The 21,278-nt window shown below is 40.2% G+C and overlaps 1 protein-coding gene across 2 annotated transcripts in view; it reads left to right on the top strand.

Annotated features, from left to right (window-relative positions):
- sbf2 (SET binding factor 2) overlaps positions 1–21,278 on the top strand; it is a 588,991-nt gene that overhangs the window by 363,368 nt on the left and 204,345 nt on the right. For both annotated transcript variants that reach the window (XM_087996565.1, XM_043705904.2), the window contains 2 exons: positions 1,175–1,303; positions 15,592–15,690. In XM_087996565.1, the coding sequence (XP_087852691.1) occupies positions 1,175–1,303; positions 15,592–15,690 (228 nt within the window). The remainder of the gene's footprint in view (positions 1–1,174; positions 1,304–15,591; positions 15,691–21,278) is intronic.

Raw genomic sequence — 21,278 nt, 5'->3', positions numbered from 1 at the left:
TTTTGATTTATCCCTTAACTGTGCCTGTTTGTCAGTCTTTGTGAAAGAGTGGAGTTTGTAGAACCATAGAATCCCTCCAGTGTGGAAACAGGCCATTTAGCCCAACAAGTCTACACTGACCCTCTGAAGAGTAACGCAACCAGACCCATTCTCCTACCCAATTAATCAATTTTTTCCATTAACTAATGCACCGAACCTACACATCCCTGAACACTATGAGCAATTTAGCACGGCCAGTTCACCTAACCTGCATATCTTTGGACTGTGAGACAAAACCGGAGTACCTGGATGAAAACCATGCAGACATTGGGAGAATGTGCAAACTCCACACACACAGTCGCCCGAGGGTGAAATCAGACCTGGGTCCCTGACGCTGTGAAGCAGCAGTGCTAACTACTGAGCCACCATGCTGCCGACCCAAAAAGTTAACCCAATAAAATTGGATTTAAATCATAGATTACCTTGTTGCTTAACTTTATTCTGCTGAAGCTACTGTATTATTATTAAGTTAATTTTTTTTTGTTAATGCTGTAAACCTAATGACTGGTATGGTTATTCAGAGTCCGATATCGGTTATTCATAAAGTCTGGTGTTCGTCATTCAAAATGTCTGGTTAGATACCATTGGGGAGAAAGTGAGGTCTGCAGATGCTGGAGATGTGAGCTGAAAATATGTTGCTGGAAAAGCGCAGCAGATCAGGCAGCATCCAGGGAACAGGAGAATCGACGTTTCGGGCATAAGCCCTTCTTCCTGAACATTACAGCCACTGTTGGTATAGTGTAACACAAAAAGCAATAAAGTGAAGTTATACATTACACTCCTTCTTAGTATTAAATCTTTCTTAATTGCTTAATCATGCTGGGACCACGCATCCTAAAAGAGCACCATCTCCTCCACTTTGACACGCTTTCCCTGCACTATCTCGATCACCCATACGTTCGTCACTGCAGATTTTGGGGGAAACTTCCTACGCTGCGTTGGGGGAAACTTCCTGCGCCTTTCCAGCTAGATACCATTGGGGTCAATTTTGAAAGTTATTGAATGAATTAATATTACTATGCTGCAAATACAGGGTTAGGGAAGTTGATTTGACTTGGCTGTCTTTGCATTATAACAATATGATAGTAATAAGCAAATATTCCTGTTTATTTAGAAATACGTATTCATTTTGCAGGCAGCCTTCCTGGGACAGCGTGGATTGGTTGAAAATGATTTCTTGACGAAAGTTCTTGATGGAATGGCTTTTGCTGGATTTGTATCAGAAAGAGGGCCTCCCTACAGATCTTGTGATTTGTTTGATGATGTAAGAATTTTAAAACTTGCTTTTCTTGTTCTCTCCTTTTGTTGTGCAAGGCCTTTTAAATGATTGCCATTTCAAATAAAAGAGTGATGCTGTGAAATATTGATCATTAATACTAACAGACTTAGTGACATAACTCTCATTTTCAGCTATCAGAATGGCTTGTATAATTGCATTGTACACATTATTTGCTTATAATCCATTAACATGAGAGTTGAGTTTCCTAGAATTGCATTCAGAATGTTCCTTTCCATAGATTTGAAGTAAGAGTAGCAAGTGCTGGAAATCTCAGCAGTTTTAGTAGCATCTGAAAAGCAGAATTCAAATTTCAAATCCAGTGACTTTTTCAAAACTAATCAGTTAGTTTGTTGTTCATAAATGTGCAAAAAACATTTCTTTGGCAAGCTTGTTTACAAAATTGAGAACAATTTAGAATTGTTTTACTTTGGGTTGTCTTCCCTTCTCTTCTATTGGTGCATTGATGACTTGATCAGTACCATGTCCTGCCCTGAATTGGAAAATGTCTTCAATTTTGCTTCTATTTTTTACCCTTTTCTTTGGTTGATATGGTTCATCTCTGATTCTTCCATTCCTTTCCCTTTCTTGGCTTGTCTCCACTTCTGTTGGTATGCACAATTATCTCAACTATTTAAGGATTCCTTTTTTGCTTTCAGTTCCTCCATCTCTGTGCATCTTTTCCATTCCTGCAACCTTTCATCTCAGCACTTTTGTCATTCATTTTACATCAATGGAGAATTTTCTATCATTACAACTAGCAGCGTCTTTGTGTCTGCTGGGGATTGATTTGATTTGATTTTGACTTTATTGCCACGTGTACTCAAGTACAGGAGTACAGTGAAAAGTTTTCAATGCCACCACACATGGTGCCATCTTCAATGCAAGCACCTTGGTACAGAAACTAAGAACAAGATAGAAGGAAATAAGGAACGAAGTTAAAAGTTAAACATTACAGCCACTGTTGGTATAGTGTAACACAAAAAGCAATAAAGTGAAGTTATACATTACACTCCTTCTTAGTATTAAATCTTTCTTAATTGCTTAATCATGCTGGGACCACGCATCCTAAAAGAGCACCATCTCCTCCACTTTGACACGCTTTCCCTGCACTATCTCGATCACCCATACGTTCGTCACTGCAGATTTTGGGGGAAACTTCCTACGCTGCGTTGTGCTTGCTGTTGGGATCTCAGAGTGCCAAATCTGCCCAATCCAGGCCTTCAGCCACTACCACACACCGGCCCGCTAGAGTAGGCAATTCTGCCCCTCGAGCTTACTCCACCATTCAGTACGATCGTGATTGTCATGTCTCGGCCTCAACTCCATTTTCGACTCTACTCCCCATAACCTTTCACCCTGTTACTGATTTAAAAATATGTTTATCCCCTCCTTAAATTTACTCAATGTCCCAGCATCCATCACACTCTAGGATAGTGAATTCCTCAGACTCACGACCCTTTGAAAGATGTTATTTCTGCTTATCTCTTTTAGAACTGCTACCCCTTATCCTAAAGCTATGACCTCTGGTTCAGAACTACTCCATAAGCAGAAATGTTCTCTCTACATTTACTTTGTCAATCCCCTTCAGCATCTTGTATATCTCAGATTTCCTCTCATTCTTCCAGACAGTATAAGCCTAAACTACTCAATCTCTCTTCTTAAGACAAATCCCTCATCTCTGGAATCAACTTACTGAACCTCCTCTGAACTGCCTCCAAAACAACTACATCCTCCTCAAGTGAGGGAACCAAAATTGTAGGCAGTACTCCAGGTACAGTCTCTCTAATGCTTTGTACAGTTGCAGCAACACTTCTTTACTTCGATACTCTACTCCTTTCACAACAAATGCCAAAATTCCATTTGCTTTATTTATTACCTGCTGCACCTGCATGCTTGTTTTCTGCAGTTCATGTCTGAAAGCACCCAGACCGCTCTGCACCTAAGCACTCTGAGTTTTCAGTCAGTTTAGAAAAAAAAGTTGCCTTTTTGCTATTCCTACAACCAAAATACATAACCTCACACTTATCCACATTAAACTCCATCTCCCAAATATTGGCCCATTCATAACCCACCCATTTCCACTTGTCATTTTTTTTAAATTGCAACTTACTGGCTCATCTATTTTAATGTCATCTGCAAATTTGCCCATAGTAGCTTCCATCCCTGCATCCAAATCATTATTATAGATTGTCAATAGCTGGGTACCCCACTAGTTACATCTTGCCAAGCAGAAGAAGACACAGTTATTCCAACACACTGCTTTCAGTTGGTTTGTCATGTTATAAAATGCCTTCTGGAAGTCCGAATATACAAGTGGATCCCATTATCCACTTTGCTCATTAGATTTTTAAAGAACTCTAGCAGATTAGTCAAACATGATTTTCCCTGCATAAATCCATGCTGACTCTTATGGATAGTGCTTTGACTTCCCAAATATCAGAAGAACAAAAGAGAAGTACAGCACAGAAACAGGCTCTTCAGCCCTCCAAGCCTATGCTGATCATCATGCCCTAAATAAACTAGAAAACAAACCTTGTTCGGTCTATGTTCCTCTCTTTCCTCCCGATTCATGTAACCTTCCAGATGCCTCTTAAATGTCGCCAGCGTGCCTGCTTCCACTACCTCTTCTGGCAGTGCATTTCAGGTTCCTACCACACACTGTGTGGAAAACTACCCTTGCATATCTTAAACTTTCTCCCCTTACCTTGAACCTGTGCCCCCTTTTCCCCCTGGGAAAAGGCCTCTGTCTATCCATCCTATCTATGTTTCTCATAATTTTGTGTCCTCTCAGGTGTCCTCTCAGATGCTATATTTCTGTGAAAACAATCCTAGTCTTTTTAACACTTCCTCATAGCCAATGCCCTTGAGACCAGGCAACATCCTGGTGAACCTACACTGCACACTCTCCAAAGCTTCCACATCCTTCTGGTAGTGTGGCAATCAAAACTGTACGCACTTGTCCAAATGCGGCCTAACAAAGGTTTTATATTGCTGCAACATGGTTTGCCAACTCTTGCACTCCATGCCTCAACCGATGAAGGCAAGTATGCCATATGCCTTTTTAATCCCCCTGGCCATGCGTGCTGCCACTTTGAGAACTGTGGACTGGCACGCCCAGATCTGTCCATATGTTAATATTCCTCAGGATTCTGCCATTTACAGTATAATTCAGTTTGATCTTCCAAAATACATCACCTCACATTTGTCTGGATTAAACTCCATCTGCCATTTCTGTACCCAAGTCAGCAATCTATCTATATCCTGTAGTATCCTTTCACAATCATCAGCACTATCAGCAACTCCACCAATCTTTGTCATCTGCAAGCCTATCCAATTATTACTTCCTTAATAATAGATTCTAATAATTTCCCAATTACAAGTTAATTTAGTCTGTAGTTCACTGCTTTTTGGTTCCTGCCCTTGTTGAATAAGGAGGTTATATTAGCATTTTTCTAAAGCACTGTCACCTTTCCCGCATCCAGGGTATTTTTAAATATTATCACCAGTGGTTCCATTATGTCTCCTACCACTTCCTTTAAGACTGTAGTATGTAGGCCTTCAATCCCAATAGTTTTCTTGGCATTTTTTCCCTTAGTGATCGTTCTAGTTCTACATTACCTACTACTAATGGGATGGTGCTAGTCTCCTCCACCATGAAAGCAGAGGCAAAATATTGATTTAATGTCCTGCTACTTCTGTGTTGTCCCCGTTAACTCCCCAGTATTATCCTCCAATGGGTCAACAGTCACGTTAGTTACTCTCTTCCCTTTTATATACTTATAGAAGCTTATGCACTCTTTTTATATATTGTACTAGCTTTCTTTTAAAATTTGCTTTTTCTGTTTTTATGACTTTTTAAAGTAAGCCTTTGTTGGTCTTTAAATTTTCCTAATCTTCCACCGTGCCACTGACCTTCACAATATATCAGTCTGTCATCTACGCAATATGTCTGCCCTATATGTGATAAACACTACACATACTTCAAGCAAATGACGATATCTCAAGATTTGAGGGGAGCAGTCCTCAGCCAGGAAATGGGAGACATCCTTTAGTTGCAGAGTCTTGGTACCGTAAGTCTAAGGCAGCCTTTGATATCAGTCCAGAGGCGTGTGTGCAGTCTCTTGGCTACTGGGGGCAGTCAGGGTGAGGAGGTCCATACACCTAAGTCTGGGGATCGGGCCATTGTGATCCAGTTAAGAGTTCAGGGAATCATGAGAAGTTATTTGAGCAGCTACACAGAAATCAGTTCAGGTCTGGTCAATCATCAGTTGGGTTATCTGTCCAACTTGGTCAAGGTGTCAGCCATGGTAAGGACCGGGGGTGTCTGTCCATTAGACATTAAGGAGGAGTCATCAGGCACAATTGCCAGGAGAGAGGAGTTGACAAATACAGTTGTGGGGAATAGAGATAGCATGCTCATGGAGAGGTGATAACCATTGTTAATGGAAGCAATTCTATATGTAAAGTGATGTTCAAGAGCATGGAAGGCAAAGAGGTAATGTTGGAGAGAGGCTATTAACAGTTAGCAGCATTCTGGCTTCAGTGAGGCCACAGTGCATTTCTTGCATGTTGACTTCATATTCCTGGGACTTTGGGGTGAAGTGGAGAAGTGAAAGAATGGTAGGATTGTGGGAATGTTCAATGCTGATAGCTTAATCAGATATTGAGCCAATTTGATATCGTTTATTATAGGAGAGAAGGTTTAAAGAATAGAAAGACCAAGAAAACATTATTGATAAAGACAGAAAAATAATATTTACTAATTTGCAGATTCTAGTGGAATTTCATAAGATTTGAGTCATAGAATCATAGAGATGTACAACATGGAAACAGACCCTTCGATCCAACCTGTCCGTGCAGACCAGATATCTCAACCCAATCTAGTCCCACCTGCCAGCACCCGTCCCATATCCCTCCAAATCTTTCCTATTCATATACCCAACTCAGGCAAGGAAAACAATTTTGAAGATTTTCTTGGCATTGTTTGCAACAAATATTTGGAAATGTAGATCAATGATATTGAAGCCCCAATTTTATAGGGCGATCATCTTACAAGAGAAGTATTATTTTGCTCTCCAAAAGAGGCAGCAGATGCGGTGGGAACCCCAGGATGTTAAATGTGCTAAAGACCTAAATGATGTTTCTGGTAATTGGTACTTGTCAGTAAGGTCGGAATTGTTAACATTGGATTGACTCCAGTTAAAAACAGAGCCTGCCGTGTTTACTTGGCACTATGGAAAAGAACTTCCAAGCATCTTTCTGAAGATTGAGAATGTTTTTGTGAGGGATAGAAGTAGAAATATTGAAAATATTGTATAATGCTTGAAGAAGAATTCAAATTGCTATGTCTGGATTCATGTACTTTAAAATATATGGGTTTGAATATTAGACAGATTGATTCAGAATCATTCTCAATGTAATCATTTTACCACAGGCATGTTAATATGATCCTGATTAAATCACACCAGATCTCCTCCTCTTTCCCCCCCCCCCTCAAAGAAAGATTCCATAACCAAGGATGAAGCAGACATTAACGTTTAATTGAGCAATTAACTTTGTTATGCAGACAAACTCTAAGATGTGTGGTATGATGTATTAGAATAAAGCAGCATGTTGAAATATGTTACTCTTGGAGAAATGCTGAAGACAAATAAGACATTGAAGCAATTAAGGTTAGAACATTCTACACTGGGTGACCCAAAAGGAATTAGTAATTTTTAGTGATGGTTCATACTGATCTTCACACTGGCTTTGTAATTACAGTAAGATAGATTATATTTTTAGTGGGAAGAAATGACAAATTTGTTGGGAATCCAACCAATAATAAAAACAAAGGCTGTTACAAGCACCTTAGCTTATAGAGAGAGCTGATAGAAGTGACAGATATGGTTATATTATTTACTATTTTCAAGGAACTCCTTCATAAAGGAAAATCAGGGAAATATGTGCCTATAGCGTGTTATATTGATGATTGTTCATTCTTGCTCAGTGTCCATTTGAAGGAGTATGTTGCAGTAAAAGGACTTAAGATTGATCTTAAGTATAAAAGAAATACAGTAAATGAAAAATTTCAAAAGGTTTGGTGGAGGCAATGGCCTAGTGATATTATTGCTGGACTGTTAATCCAGAGATCCCAGTTCTGGGGTCCATGGTTCAAATCCTGCTATGGCAGATGGTGAAATTTGAATTCAATGAAAGTCTGGAATTAAGAACTTTTAGTGGCTGGTTGAAACAAAGGTTTAATGTCAAGAATCGAAGCATGGCATTCATTTTGAGAGAAAAATGTGAATGTTTCTGCATGTGGAATAATCTCTTGCCCCACAACCATCACCACTGTTGTTAGGTTCCCTTCTCAGAGTTATGTAAATTATGAGGTATGTTTGGGATGTTGGTATTAGGAGTTGATAGAACATAATTGCCTTTGGTCTACATTGAGTGGTTCCCTTGAATGCTAAGGCCTTAACTGAGTACTTGTGAAATAGTGTTTTTCAGTTTCTGTTTCAATTCCTTCATTTAGGTGTTTTTGTACTGTGAAGAAACATGTGCAAACAGGTCTTGGGTTGCTCCCATTTGTGCAATGAATTGTTTGTGAGGCCTTCTATTTTCTGATTTTGCACAGAGATGGTGATTGTAAGTTGTTAATGGGATTTACTTACCCTCTTTCTACTGCCTCCACACAACAATTTTACCCCCTCTTCATTGTCTCCTTTTCTCTGGGATCCACTCCAATCTCTCACATAACTACTTCCTTTTCACCAACTTCCTTGATGTTCCTCGGATCCCACTTCAGTCCAGATCTCCATGCCCAGTCCTAGACATGCACCATCCCTTCGACGAAAACAGAAATTGCTAGAAAAGCTCAGCAGATCTGGCAGCATCGATGAAGAGAAATCAAAGTTGATGTTTTGGGTCCAGTGACCCTTCCTCAGAACCCAAAATGTCAATTTCAATTTCTCTTCACAGATGCTGCCAGACCTGCTGGGCTTTTCCAGCAACTTCTCACAGTTCTTTTGGTTTTTATTTTGTACATCATCCCTTATTCAATTCACCGACTCTCTATCATTGTCCAATGCAACTAATTACCTCATGTAGTCCCATTTTAGCTATGCAGCCTAATCCATTACTTATGCTCCTTGATTCTATCACTGTGATTCTCCCTGCTGCATCCCAGTTTTGTCCTGCCATTCCCCAGAATCTTTCCTATGTCCCTGACAATCATGCCTTTTGAATTTTATTCCTTTCTATCTCATTTACCTGGTTAGCTTCGCTGGCACCAAACAGTGTGGTTGCCTCACTTGGACAGGCTTGCTGACCCATTGAGCCTTCACAACTTCCATGATTAGCTTTTAACAATTACAAATCTGCATAATACTGAAACTTCTCATGAGCTGGTTGATCTGGTGAGGCTTTGTCCCTTACTTTGCGTTTCATTGTGCAAATGTTTACAATTTGCTTATGAAGGAACCGAGGTGATGAAGATGTTTGTACTCTCTAGAGCTTGGGAGGAGAATTCAACCTTGCCAACTATAAGAAGTTGGGTTTGTGAAAATGTTTCATGTTTTTCGCTGCAAAGTTGCCCACTTTAATGTAATTTGGACTACTATGTGTTGAACACAAGCGAAGTTCTTTACCTGTCTGAAAATATCAACACTAACTCACTAGGTAACTGAATTTTGTTCCTCCCAACCCCTCCCCATTCCACCACAATGCACTCTGCTATTTCCTGCTGGAACTGAACCAAACAGCACCCCTTGCGAATGCGCTCCTCCCCGCCCCCCCCCCCCCCCCCCCCCCCCCCCCCCCCCCCCCCACACACACACACACACACACACACACACACACACACCATATGTGCCACCCCCCCAATGCTGCTTATTGAGTTGATTGGATTTCTCCTCAACCATATTCTATATTCTGGCCAGAAAAATCACTGATAGGTAAGTGAATAATCTTAAAAGGATGATTGTCATTCACATTTGTTCAGATAGTAATTGGAAAATTCAGGCCAATTTTTTTGTCATTCAAAGGATTTGAGTTAAGCTGACTATGTTATTGATCCAGTGATAGTGCTTATCTGTCAGAAACTAGTGAATTCAATCTGTGCTGCAAAATCTAAAAGATAATCTATGCTAACACTTTGATTACGAATTGAGTGAATGTCAATTTACTGAACTCTGTATTATGTAGGACTTGTTAAATTGATGTTCTATCTGCATCTTATATGCAAATTTCCATGGCACTATTTAAAGAAGAGCACTGGGTTGACTTGCTCAACACTCTCTTCAACACTCATGTATTGGCTGACATTTATACTTCAAGTGTTGATAGTAAAAGACTAACTACTCGTGCATCTCTACTGTTCGTGGAAACTTCTGTGCACAACCTGGCTGTTACTTTTATACTGTAACAGTGACTATACTTGAAAAGTGATTCATTGGCTGTTACGTGCTTTGGAAATTCCGAAGGATGCAATAGAACATGTAATTGAAAATTTTGACTCTGTATAGAGTCATAGAGATATACAGTGCAGAAGCAGACCCTTCGATCCAACTCATCCATGCCGACCAGATACTCTAAATTAATCTGGTCCCGTTGGCTAGCAGTTGGCCCATCACTCTAAACCTTTCCCATTCATTGTACCCATCCAGATGCCTTTTAAATGTGTTAATTGTACTAGCTTCCATCACTTCCTCTGACAGCTAATTCCATACACACCACCCTCTGCATGAAAACGTTGCCCTTAACTCCCTTTTAAATCTTTCCCTTCTCACCCTAAACTTATGCCCTCTACTTCTGGACTTCCCCAGCCCAGCGAAAAGATCTTGCCTTTTTCCCCTATCCATGCTTCTCGTGATTTTGTAAACCTGTATAAGGTAACCCCTCAGCCTCTGACACTCCAGTGTACTCAGCCTCTCCATATATCTCAAACCCTCCACCCCTCACAACACCATTGTAAATCTTAACTGAACCCTTTCAAGTTTCACAACATCCTTTGTATAGGAGGGAGACCAGAATTTCACATAATATTTCAAAAATGGCCTAAACAATGTCTTGTACAGTCGCAACATGACCTCCCAAAGTCTATATTCAATGCTCTGACCAATAAAGGCAAGCATGTGTTATGAAGGTGTAAGTGAGAGGGGAAGCTAGCAAGGACTGACTGAAAGCACAGAGTGTGCTGAACAATTATAAAATGTAACACTTAGTTGAAACAGAGAGCTCGAGTTGCAATACCATGAAACAAAAACTAATTCAAATTCAGTTTAAATTATGCCCCAGATACCAAAATCCAATGGAATTTGAATTTTTCTGTTTGGGATGACATCAAACCAATGAAATTATCCAATGTTTTGGGATATTAGATCAGATATTTTGAACAGTTAGGGGGTGAACAGCAAAGGGCTGCCAAGCACCAACAACTGCCAGCAAAATAGCTCTCTGAAAGGTACCTGTCCATAAGAAATTTGTGCAGCAGAATCCCAAAGCCAACCTAGAGAAATCTGCAAGAAAGTTCGATATCCGAAGACGACAATTGGGTTTGAAATTGATTTGTCATAAATTTAAGAAGGAATTTATCAGACCAGTATTGTAGAGTGGGAGGTAAAAGATAGATTTAAAATGTTCTCTGTTGGACTTAAAGAATAAAATTATTAATTTTTACTTTTAATAGTGACTCTGGGATAGTTCTTTGCCTTTTGAAATTTAACAGATTATGGTGCGATGTGAGCTTCTCTGTTAGTCAGATTTAAATAAGCAAAGGGATTTACCTTGTGTCATAATACATGCCAAAAGTAGTCTCACTATCCTATCTACCTGCGACTCCATTTTCAAGGAACTATGAACCTGACTCCAAGGTCTCTTTGTTCAGCAACACTCCCCAGGACCTTACCGTTAAGTGCATAAGTGCTGCCCTGATTTGCCTTTCAAAATGCAGCACCTCACATTTATCTAAATTAAATTCCATCTGCCACTCGTCGGCCCATACACAGGTTAAAAAAAAGTGAGGCCAGCTGTGGTGATGTGATGTCCAGACATATTTTTGGATTTTTTCATTATTCAACTGTGTGGTTAGCTGACAAAGTAAAATTCACAACACCTTTCTTGAATCCTGATTATTTTTTTCTTGACTCATTGTTCAGGACATGAGGGCCCTAAAGTTCCTGTGTTGGGAAAGATCATGGAACATGGGCTAGGTTCTTTGTATTTTTGGGTGCCCGTTGCAGAAACAGCTTAGTAACTGATAGAATGAAGGAACATCATTCCTGCCAGTTGGGCCAAGTGTGTTTATAAATGAAAATTGCTGAGTGGAAACTTTTGACTTTATTATTTGTTTGATTGCAAGTTTTAGGAAAAAGACATAATTAGCAAGTGTTTCTTTACAATCTGTGCTATCCATTGAGAGTATTCTGTTTAAACCGAACTGTGAAACTGGTATGTAAAAGTTGCAAAATGGGGTTCCTTTTGGAAATCCCACTTTACATTACACTCTGGCAAAAGAAGAGCATCGTATCAATGGGGAGGATGAGAAAAAAGCCAGACTCTCCAGCCCTATCCATTCTGCAGAATACATTAATCCAGGCATGCTTCTGGTGACCTTTCATATGATCTCTGCCTCAAGAAAGCAACAATGTTCTCATAAGGCTTAAAAGATGTTCTGCCCATTGCTGCAGCCAAATCTGCAATGAAGATCCACAATAGATATTGTAGCAGACAGCAACAGTGGTAAGTCTACCTCAAGTTAATTTAAGGGAGCCATAGAGCTAGATAAGCTAATTCTCTACAGATCATTATATGAGACAACTCATCAATAGTTTTTTGTGCCAGGACCGCTCAGTTATTGCAGTTTTATAATAAGTGACTGAGGTCTTCAAAGTCTGTGAGAAGATTTGCAGCTCGGGTGCTCGTTGTAGTGGTTCTGTTCGCCGAGCTGGGAATTTGTGTTGCAGACGTTTCGTCCCCTGTCTAGGTGACATCCTCAGTGTTTGGGAGCCTCCTGTGAAGTGCTTCTGTGATCTTTCCTCCTGCATTTGTAGTGGTTTGAATCTGCCGCTTCCGGTTGTCAGTTCCAGCTGTCCGCTGCAGTGGTCGGTATATTGGGTCCAGGTATACCATTTCCCCATATTCCATTCTGAAGCTCTGTATTTTTTTCATCCCTATTCTCTGCTTTCTTTCCAGCAGCTAGTCATTCATTTTTTTCTTTATCCTCTGATTCTACAATCTGATCTTATTTACTTTTCTATTTCTTCATCCCTTTTAAACAAAGGGAAGTTTGCTAAGCGAAAGACACTGGGTACAACAGCAGGGAGTTCTTTGATAGGAGTCATATGGCCTAGTTTGAGAGTGGGGGAAAAAGCTGAGAGAATGAATTTGACCTACCCAAGAAACCCTTTGCTCCCTCTTGCGCGCTCTCTCATTTTTCCACATGGGATGAGTTCCTGAGGTATTTGAATCAAAGGCACTTCAGCCAACTACAACTGTACCAAAAATTCCATCTGCAGGTGTGTGCAATATAGTTTTGGAAACACGCTACCATTAGGAACAATCTGTGACTTATGCTTTTTTCATGAGTTTAATTATTGCTTGACCAGCTTTCTTTAAGGTTAACATGGCAGAGATGTTTCTGCTGTTTTTTTTCCCCAGACTTGAATCTGTGTGGATCTGTTAGTTTCTTGAAGGGTGGATTTGTTTTACATAATCTAAACTGTCAATGATTTTTGAATAAATTTGTTTTGGTAATAAACCAGTTATTTGTTGCTGACTAACAAAACTTGGCTGACTTGTTGTTAATACAGAACCTGTCACAGTCTGTGACCTATAAAATTGGCCATGTCACCAACCTGGTTACAATTAAAATTTGCTGACAACTGTGAAAGAGTGGATCAAGAAAAGGAAACAGTCAAAACAAGAAGCATTAAGCCCATTTTCAATGTTTTTTATATTGTTCCATTTTCTCTTTCAGTAGGGATTCAGTTTCTCTGACAATCCATTTTAAGATGACTTATCTGTATATCCCCACACATGACTTAACTCTTCCACAGCAGGTACAAATGTAAGTCTGCTGCTGAATAGAGAACAATATCCCCTACTCCTGTATAGCCCATGTTGCTGTTTAATAGGACCATCAGTGCTACACTGGAGAAGATGCAACTTAAATCAGAGTGTATGGTTGGATTGCCTAAACAAAACTTTCGAGGATCTTTGCTTTATGCAGCTAGCTTCATCTCTCAAATTGTGGTAACAAGTTGTGCCCCTCATAACTTTGTAGTCACTACTGTCTCTCTGGTCTTAGTAAAATCTGTTCTTCATAGTTACTCATAACATCATAATCAGTTGTTTAACATCAGTATATTAGCCTGTTCCTTGAAATCAAAAATTCCAGTGAATTATTGCATTTTATGGTTTACAAGAATTTTGCATTTTTCCCCATGTATGTCTTCTGCAATTAATCAACTTCTTTTCATTACAAATTTGATACCACTATATTCACCTGAGGTCTGAGATTCAGGTAGCTGCTTTAAAATACTTTAAGCCTTTTAAGATCAAATTGATTTTTCTGTCAATACCCTCAAGCCTGCAAATGGACCCAAGTCAGGACTAATTATTGTCATGGTCTCCTTAGCAACTTGATCCTGAAGTTAAGGACCTTAACAAGGAACTGGTGGAACTACCCCTCTATTAGCCATCTTGAGAGAAGCATTTTTTTTAGCGTTCTCTTGAACTGGAAACAAAGTTCTGACTACCAGCATCTAAAAAGAGAATAGATCTCTCAGTAACAGAAATTTCTGTCCTCGTCTTCAACACTTTTCATGTTCTGCACTGAGTGTTGGATTTCCATTGAATTTCCTCAGGAGCAAACAAATTTTGCCAATTTACTTTTTTTTAAAAAGTGCATTTTCCTAAAAGTCTTGTGGTATTTGATTAATTCGTAAATTAAAGGTTGAAGTCAAATTGAACACATGACCTGGTCATAGTCATAGAGTCACACAGCATGGAAGAAAACTGTTCAGTCCAACTGGTCCATGCCGAACATAATCCCAAACTAAACTAGTCCCACCTGCCTGCTTCTGGCCCATATCCCTCCAAATTGTCATTTCACACTTGAACCGCCCTCTTTGTGAAAAATTTGCCTCTTACGCTTTTTTAAAATCTCTCTCCTCTCATATTAAAAATATGCCCCCGGTCTTGAAATTCCCTATCTTAGGGAAAAGATACCATCAACTTTATCTATACATCTCATTATTTTATAAAGTTGTATCAGGTCATCTCTTAACCTCAAACACTCCAGTGAAAAAAGTGCCAGCCTATCCAACCTTTCTTTGGAACTCAAACCTTCCATACCCGGTAACATCCTGGTAAATCACTTCCAAGCCCCCTCCAGCTTGATAATATCCTTCTTATAACATCTGTTAGAAATTGTTGAGGGAAACATTTAAGTCCTAAGATATATTCAGGAATATTTATTTTTCATCAGTTGATATATTTCCTTGTTGTGGTTCTGTTCGCCAAGCTGGGAATTTGTGTTGCAGACATTTCGTCCCCTGTCTACGTAACATCCTCAGTGCTTGGGAGCCTCCTGTGAAGCGCTTCTGTGATGTTTCCTCCGGCATTTATTGTGATTTGTATCTGCCGCTTCCGGTTGTCAGTTCCAGCTGTCCGCTGCAGTGGCCGGTATATTGGGTCCAGGTCGATGTGCTTATTGATTGAATCTGTGAATGAGTGCCATGCTTCTAGGAATTCCCTGGCTGTTCTCTGTTTGGCTTGTCCTATAATAGTAGTGTTGTCCCAGTCGAACTCTTGTTGCTCGTCATTCGGGTGTGTGGCTACTAAGGATAGCTGGTCGTGTCGTTTTGTGGCTAGTTGGTGTTCATGGATGCGGTGTCCATGAGGCTGGGACAACACTACTATTATAGGACAAGCCAAACAGAGAGCAGCCAGGGAATTCCTAGAGGCATGGCACTCATCCACAGATTCAATCAATAAGCACATCGACCTGGACCCAATATACCGGCCACTGCAACGGACAGCTGGAGCTGACAACCGGAAGCGGCAGATACAAATCACTATAAATGCCGGAGGAAACATCACAGAAGCGCTTCACAGGAGACTCCCAAGCACTGAGGATGTAACGCAGACAGGGGACGAAACGTCTGCAACACAAATTCCCAGCTTGGCGAACAAACCACAACAACGAGCACCTGAGCTACAAATCTTCTCCCAAACTTTGATATATTTCCTTATTGTGGGATAAAAAGTTTTACTTTGTTTTCTTGTAGTTAGTTGCCTTTGATGTGGAAAGAATCAAAACTGAGGAGGGAATTCCAACCAAAATGCTAAAACACATAAAAGAACTTGCAGAACAGCTCTACAAAAATGTAAGTTTCTTTGTAAGTAATTTATTTTTGACAATAATGTAGTTAACTACGCATTGTAAGAATTCAAACAGCTTCTAATTAATATGGTGGTTAACTATAATAAATGTTTTATTTTGGCTACATTATGTCTGAGGATCGAAGCTCGTTGGAAATACTAATGACACATTTCAGGACTGGGGGCATTTTTATAAGGTGAGAGGAGAGAGATTTAAACACGTGAAAGGCATTTGTTTTACACAAGGTGGTTCACGTGTGGAATGAATTTCCTGAGGAAGTGGTGGATGTTGGTAAAATTTCAATATTTAAAAGACGTTTGGAAGGATACATGAAGAGAAAAGTTTGGAGGGATATGGGCCAGGAGCAGGCAGGTGGGACTAGTTTAGTTTGGGATTATGTTCGGCATGGATTGGTTGGGCCGAATGGTATTTTTCTGTGCTTCATGTATGTATGACCCTATAAAAGGTTCATTGCAGAGTGTCCAGCTGTTTCATTTGCCGTTCACTTTTTTCAAATGACATGAGCCAGAATTATTGTTAAAATTTATTTTTGACTTTGCCAAAGCTGCCTGAAAGAATTTTGTGCACAAGTACTGTGTGTCGTTTTGCTTTAATATGCAGTGACTTAAACTTAGCCCTGGAGCCTGTACTGTCTATCTGAAAGAACAGCATTTGAGGAGAATTTGGATGGTGAGAACTCATTACATTAACACCGGATTTTGAAATACTATCCTCTTACCACTGGAGGCCATGAGAAAAATATCCCATCTGGAAAAGCAACAGAAATTAAGCCCTTGGCTAGATCTAAACAAAAGTATGTCTGGGGAAACAAGAGGCCCTGCTATCTACTGAAATAAATTGGCTTTAATCTTCATTTTAGAAATGCACATTTTGCAAACAAAGGCAACTCAATTGTTGCACCCACTTCACAAAAACACAAGTGAGGTGTGATTATGTCAATCCCCTGTTGATATTGGCAATAAATGTACATATTCAAGTATTTGTATTCCTTTGCGGATGACTGACAATCATAGAATCCCTATCGTGTGGGAGCAGGCCATTCAACCCATCAAACCTGACCTGACCTTCAGAAGAGTAGCCAACCCAGACCTTCACCCTATCCCTAATACCCTGCATTTATCATGGCTAATCGTCCTCAGCTGTACATTCCTGGACCCTATGGGCAATTTAGCATGGCCAATCCACCTAACCTTTGGATTGTGGAAGAAAACCTAAAGAAACCCATGCAGACACTGGGAGAATGTACAAACTCTGCATAGACAGTCACCGAAGGCTGGAATCGAACCAGAGTCTCTGACCCACAATTATTTAGTAAGCATCTAAATAGGGAAAGGCTAAGGAAATCTGAAGCACAAAAGAAATTATTGTCCTAGTTCAGGATTCTCTTAAGGTTAACATGTAGGTTCATTTGGCAATTAGAGAGGCAAATACAATTTTAGCACTCATTTTGAGCGGGCTAGAATGCAATAGCAGGGATGTACTGCTAGAGCTGTATAACACTATGGTCAGAGCACATTTGGAATATTTTGAGCAATTTTAGACCACATTTCTAAGGAAGGATATGCTGATGTTGGATGGGGTCCAGAGGAAATCTACAAGAATGACCCTGTGAATGAAGGGCTTGTCATGTGAGGAGCAGTTGAGGACTTGATGGAGTTTAGAAGGGTGAGGCACGATCTCATAGAAGCTTACAGAATGCTGAGAGACCTGTAAAGAGTGGTTGTGAAAAAATGTTTCCAATAATAGAAGAGACTAGGACCTCAGAGCACAGTCTCAGTGGAGAGATGATCCTTCAGAGCTGAAATGAGAAGTTTCTTCAGACAGAGGGGAGTGAATCGGTAAAAATCATTACCACAGAAGACTGTGGAGGTCAAGTCATTGAGTGTATTTAAGACAGAGGTCCTTGATTAGTAAGGTAATCAAAAATTATGGGGACGGGCAGGAAAATGGGTTTGAAAACATATCAGCTGTATTGATGGTGAAGCAGACTCAATGGGCTGAATGGCATAATTCTGTCCTATTTCTTTTGGTCTTATGGTTGTATTTTCAGATACTGCTTAATCTTTACCTTGTGTTAGCTCATAATAGCAAGTTTTTAAGCACCTAAAGGGCAGGTAGCAAAATGAGGTTGTTTGAGTGTTCAAAGTCTTATACAATTCAGTGTTGTGAGATCAGAACATCGGCCTGCCTGTAGACATCAGGGTTAGTTGCAACAGGTAAAGAAAGAATATTAGGATTAGAAAATTGTTTTGTGGTTTACAGCACAGTGGTAATTCTTTAAAGATACAGAATGAATATTGTACGTGACAGAGAGAGAGAGATAAATAGAATCATAGAATCCCTACAGTGTGGAAACCGGCCCTTCGGCCCAACAAGTCCACACTGACCTATTCCCCTACCCTATTACTCTACATTTACCCTGACTAATGCATCTAACCTACACATCCCTGAACACTATGGGCAATTTACACACACATAGTCGCCCAAGGCTCTTTGGGCTACACTTTCCAAACCCACTACCAATACCAGCTAGAATGATAAGGGCAGTAGGTACAAGGAAATGCACCATCAGCAAGAACTCCACTAAGCCATTAACCATGGTGAATTCGAAATATATTGTTGTTTCTGCAGAGTTGCTGGGTCAAAATCCTAGAACTCCCTCACTACCACATGAAGTACTGCTCCTCCTATTTGACTGGCCACTTGTACCATAGTGCCACAGTCAGTTAGCGTATCCACCCTACAGTCCTCATTCTTCTGCAAACAAGGTCAAAGCACACAAATTGGAAAACTGCCACGGCAGAGTCTCCTGCTCTCACCCTCTGGGCCCTCTTACCTATCTCACTAAGTGTTAAACCTTCTTCTCCTGATCAGTATTCAAATCAGAAGACCTAATCCAAGAAGATATAACTGCTGTCAGGAATAAAGTGTCCAGGTAATTTTCCTCTGCCTGATATGGTAGCGGAGCAGGGTCCTTGGCCAGGGCTCATTAGTTCTTCTTTATCTTTTTGTTTTTTCTTTTTATTTACCTCTTCTCCTGAGCTCGGATGGCATCAGCAACAGGAAAGAATCCCAGCACGGGCTCACCTGGGCCCAGCACTGACCTCAAGGTAGCGGTGAAGGAGCGCAGCGTGGACCTTTAGGCGGTGAGCGGGCCCAGTATAGACCTTGAGGCGAGGGGCCCAGCGAACACCAGAAGCTGGTGGCGAGGGTGCCCAGCGTGGACTTCAAGGCTGAAGCGGGTGAGTCCAGCACGGACTCAAGTTAGCCCTCACAGAACCTTCCCTGGGTTGAGCATGGGACCTAGCATTGGAATTGGCAGCTGCTACATCAGTGGAGGCGAGCTAGGCCCAGTGGTGAAAGATGGCACCTTAGGATCGATGACATTATCATTGGTTCGGTGCAGCGCTGATGGCAGCAGGGCATCACATCGACATTGATGAAGTGAGTCTAACAGTGAGAGATGCGACTGGGTCCAGGCAGGTGGCAGTGAGTCAAAGGCAGAGATCTGGCAGTGTTACAGCTAGCAACAATAGACAAAGTTTCACTCTATTTCATGAGCATATATGGGCATTTCAGAATTAAAGATGCAACAACCGGAATTCTCTAAATCAGCTCAGGGCACCTATTCTTGATCCTATTCCAATTCCCCTCAACTACTGTGTCTTTCGTGCCATATGACCCCTTTTGATAATGATTAACTGATCAGAGATACATTGTGTGGCTACACTGTACCATCCAAAGACCACGAATATTAATCAAGGCAGACAGGGAACTCTGTTCAATAATTAATTCAAGAATAATCAGATATCAAATCCTAAAGACTGCCACCAAAGCTTTATGCAATATCTGATGGAAAATATTTTCTGTCTCAAGATAAGGTCAGGACATTTTAACTATTTCAAACTTTTAAAATTTGTTCTGAAAATTAAAGCTTTCTAGATTCAGACCCATTGGTCTTGTTGCTGCATGGTGTACATTTCCCTGTATGTTCCAGTGAGGGAGTCTTGAAGGAATTTAAATGTAGATATGACTGTTAACTGCCTGAGAAAATGAGTGAAGGAATTAATGTGACCACTTCAATATTACTCCATTAGACAAATCTACCCACACAATCCTTTTTCCCCTGTCTGCAGAGATTTTTTTCAAAAATCCAGGATTATTTGCTCAACTCTTAAAAAGTGACTGCAGGGATATTGGTTATGAATTCTCATGTTAAAGCATTGACCAGTGAATTGTACGTGAGAGTCACTGGGGAACAACCAGCAGAGAAGTAAACTGATGTTAAATAGAATGCATCTTAAACTTTTATTTTTCAAGGATTGGAAGCAGCTGTGCACCAATATGAAATGACGAAAATTATACTCAGTCATGTTATTAACTTGGTTTAAAAAAATCTGGATTGTTTTGTAAGATAATTTTATGGAAGATGTTTCCATCATAGATATTTAATCAGTTAGCAATTTTTTTTAAAAAGACTATACATTTAGCTGATGGATAAAAATTTCAAGCAATTCTTTTGAAATAAAGAATAACCACAGAATCCCTGCAGTGTCGAAACAGGCCATGGAGTTCACACCAACCTTCTGAAAAGCATCCCACCCAAACCTATTTCTCTCTCTCCCGCAAACTGGCAGCTAGCTCAGCATATATAACAAATTCATAACCGATTAACCCTGAAATGATATATCTATCCCCATTCCCTCATTTCATTAGGCCTTGGGCATTCCTTCAGGCCATTGAAAACGAGGAGGAAGTCTTTTACTCAGGTTTGTGAACCTTTGAAATTCTGTACCACAGAACTGCTGCTTTTTTGTGCTATGAATTGTTGTGCTTCAGTAGTTACTGCCAAGGCTAACTTCATCTGCTTCGATTGTAGCTGATTTATTCTTGGTCTCTTATTACTATCCTTTCGTAGACTTATCCAAATCTCCGATACTAATACTGTCTTCAGAAGTTACACAACCTTTTAAGGTTGTGGGTTTATTTACAAGGATTAATGTAACTCATCCTCAATTTAGTCATATGATAAACATTAGACATCGGAGCAGGGGTAGGCCATTTGACCCACTGAGCCTGATCTGCTCTTCAACAAGATAATCTTACAATGTACCCGTCTTCCTTAATCTGTTTAATTTCCAAAATGTCTATTGATCCCCTTTATTATACTCAAAACCTGAGTATCTGCACCATCTCCTCACACCCTCCATCCAACTCATTAATGTAAATTATGAAAAGCTGAGCCTTGCGAACAGATAGCTGAAGAATACCCAGAGTTGCATCTCTTCAGAAAGAAAATGTTCACTTTATCCCTACTTGTTGTCTCCTCTACCCCAACCATTTACTGATCCATGTTACAGTTCTGCCTTCAGTTATGTTTATTTCCATTTCACTTATCTCTTTATCGAATATGTTTTGCAAGCCCATTTACACAGCAGTCATTCGCACCCCCCTGTCCATTGTGCTAGTGATTTCTTCAAAAATTAGACAAGTTTAATCAGACATAAACTCACCTATATACATCCATGGTGATTATCTTTCATCAAGCAGTTCTCAGTGGTAAAAATCTTC

The sequence above is a fragment of the Chiloscyllium plagiosum genome, unplaced genomic scaffold (assembly GCF_037043375.1).
Source record: "Chiloscyllium plagiosum isolate Xiang-an unplaced genomic scaffold, Cpla_swu_hap1 HiC_scaffold_18, whole genome shotgun sequence".
Classification (NCBI taxonomy): domain Eukaryota; kingdom Metazoa; phylum Chordata; class Chondrichthyes; order Orectolobiformes; family Hemiscylliidae; genus Chiloscyllium; species Chiloscyllium plagiosum.
The sequence above is the reverse complement of the archived record's forward strand: the minus strand, read 5'-3'. Positions and strand labels throughout refer to the sequence as shown.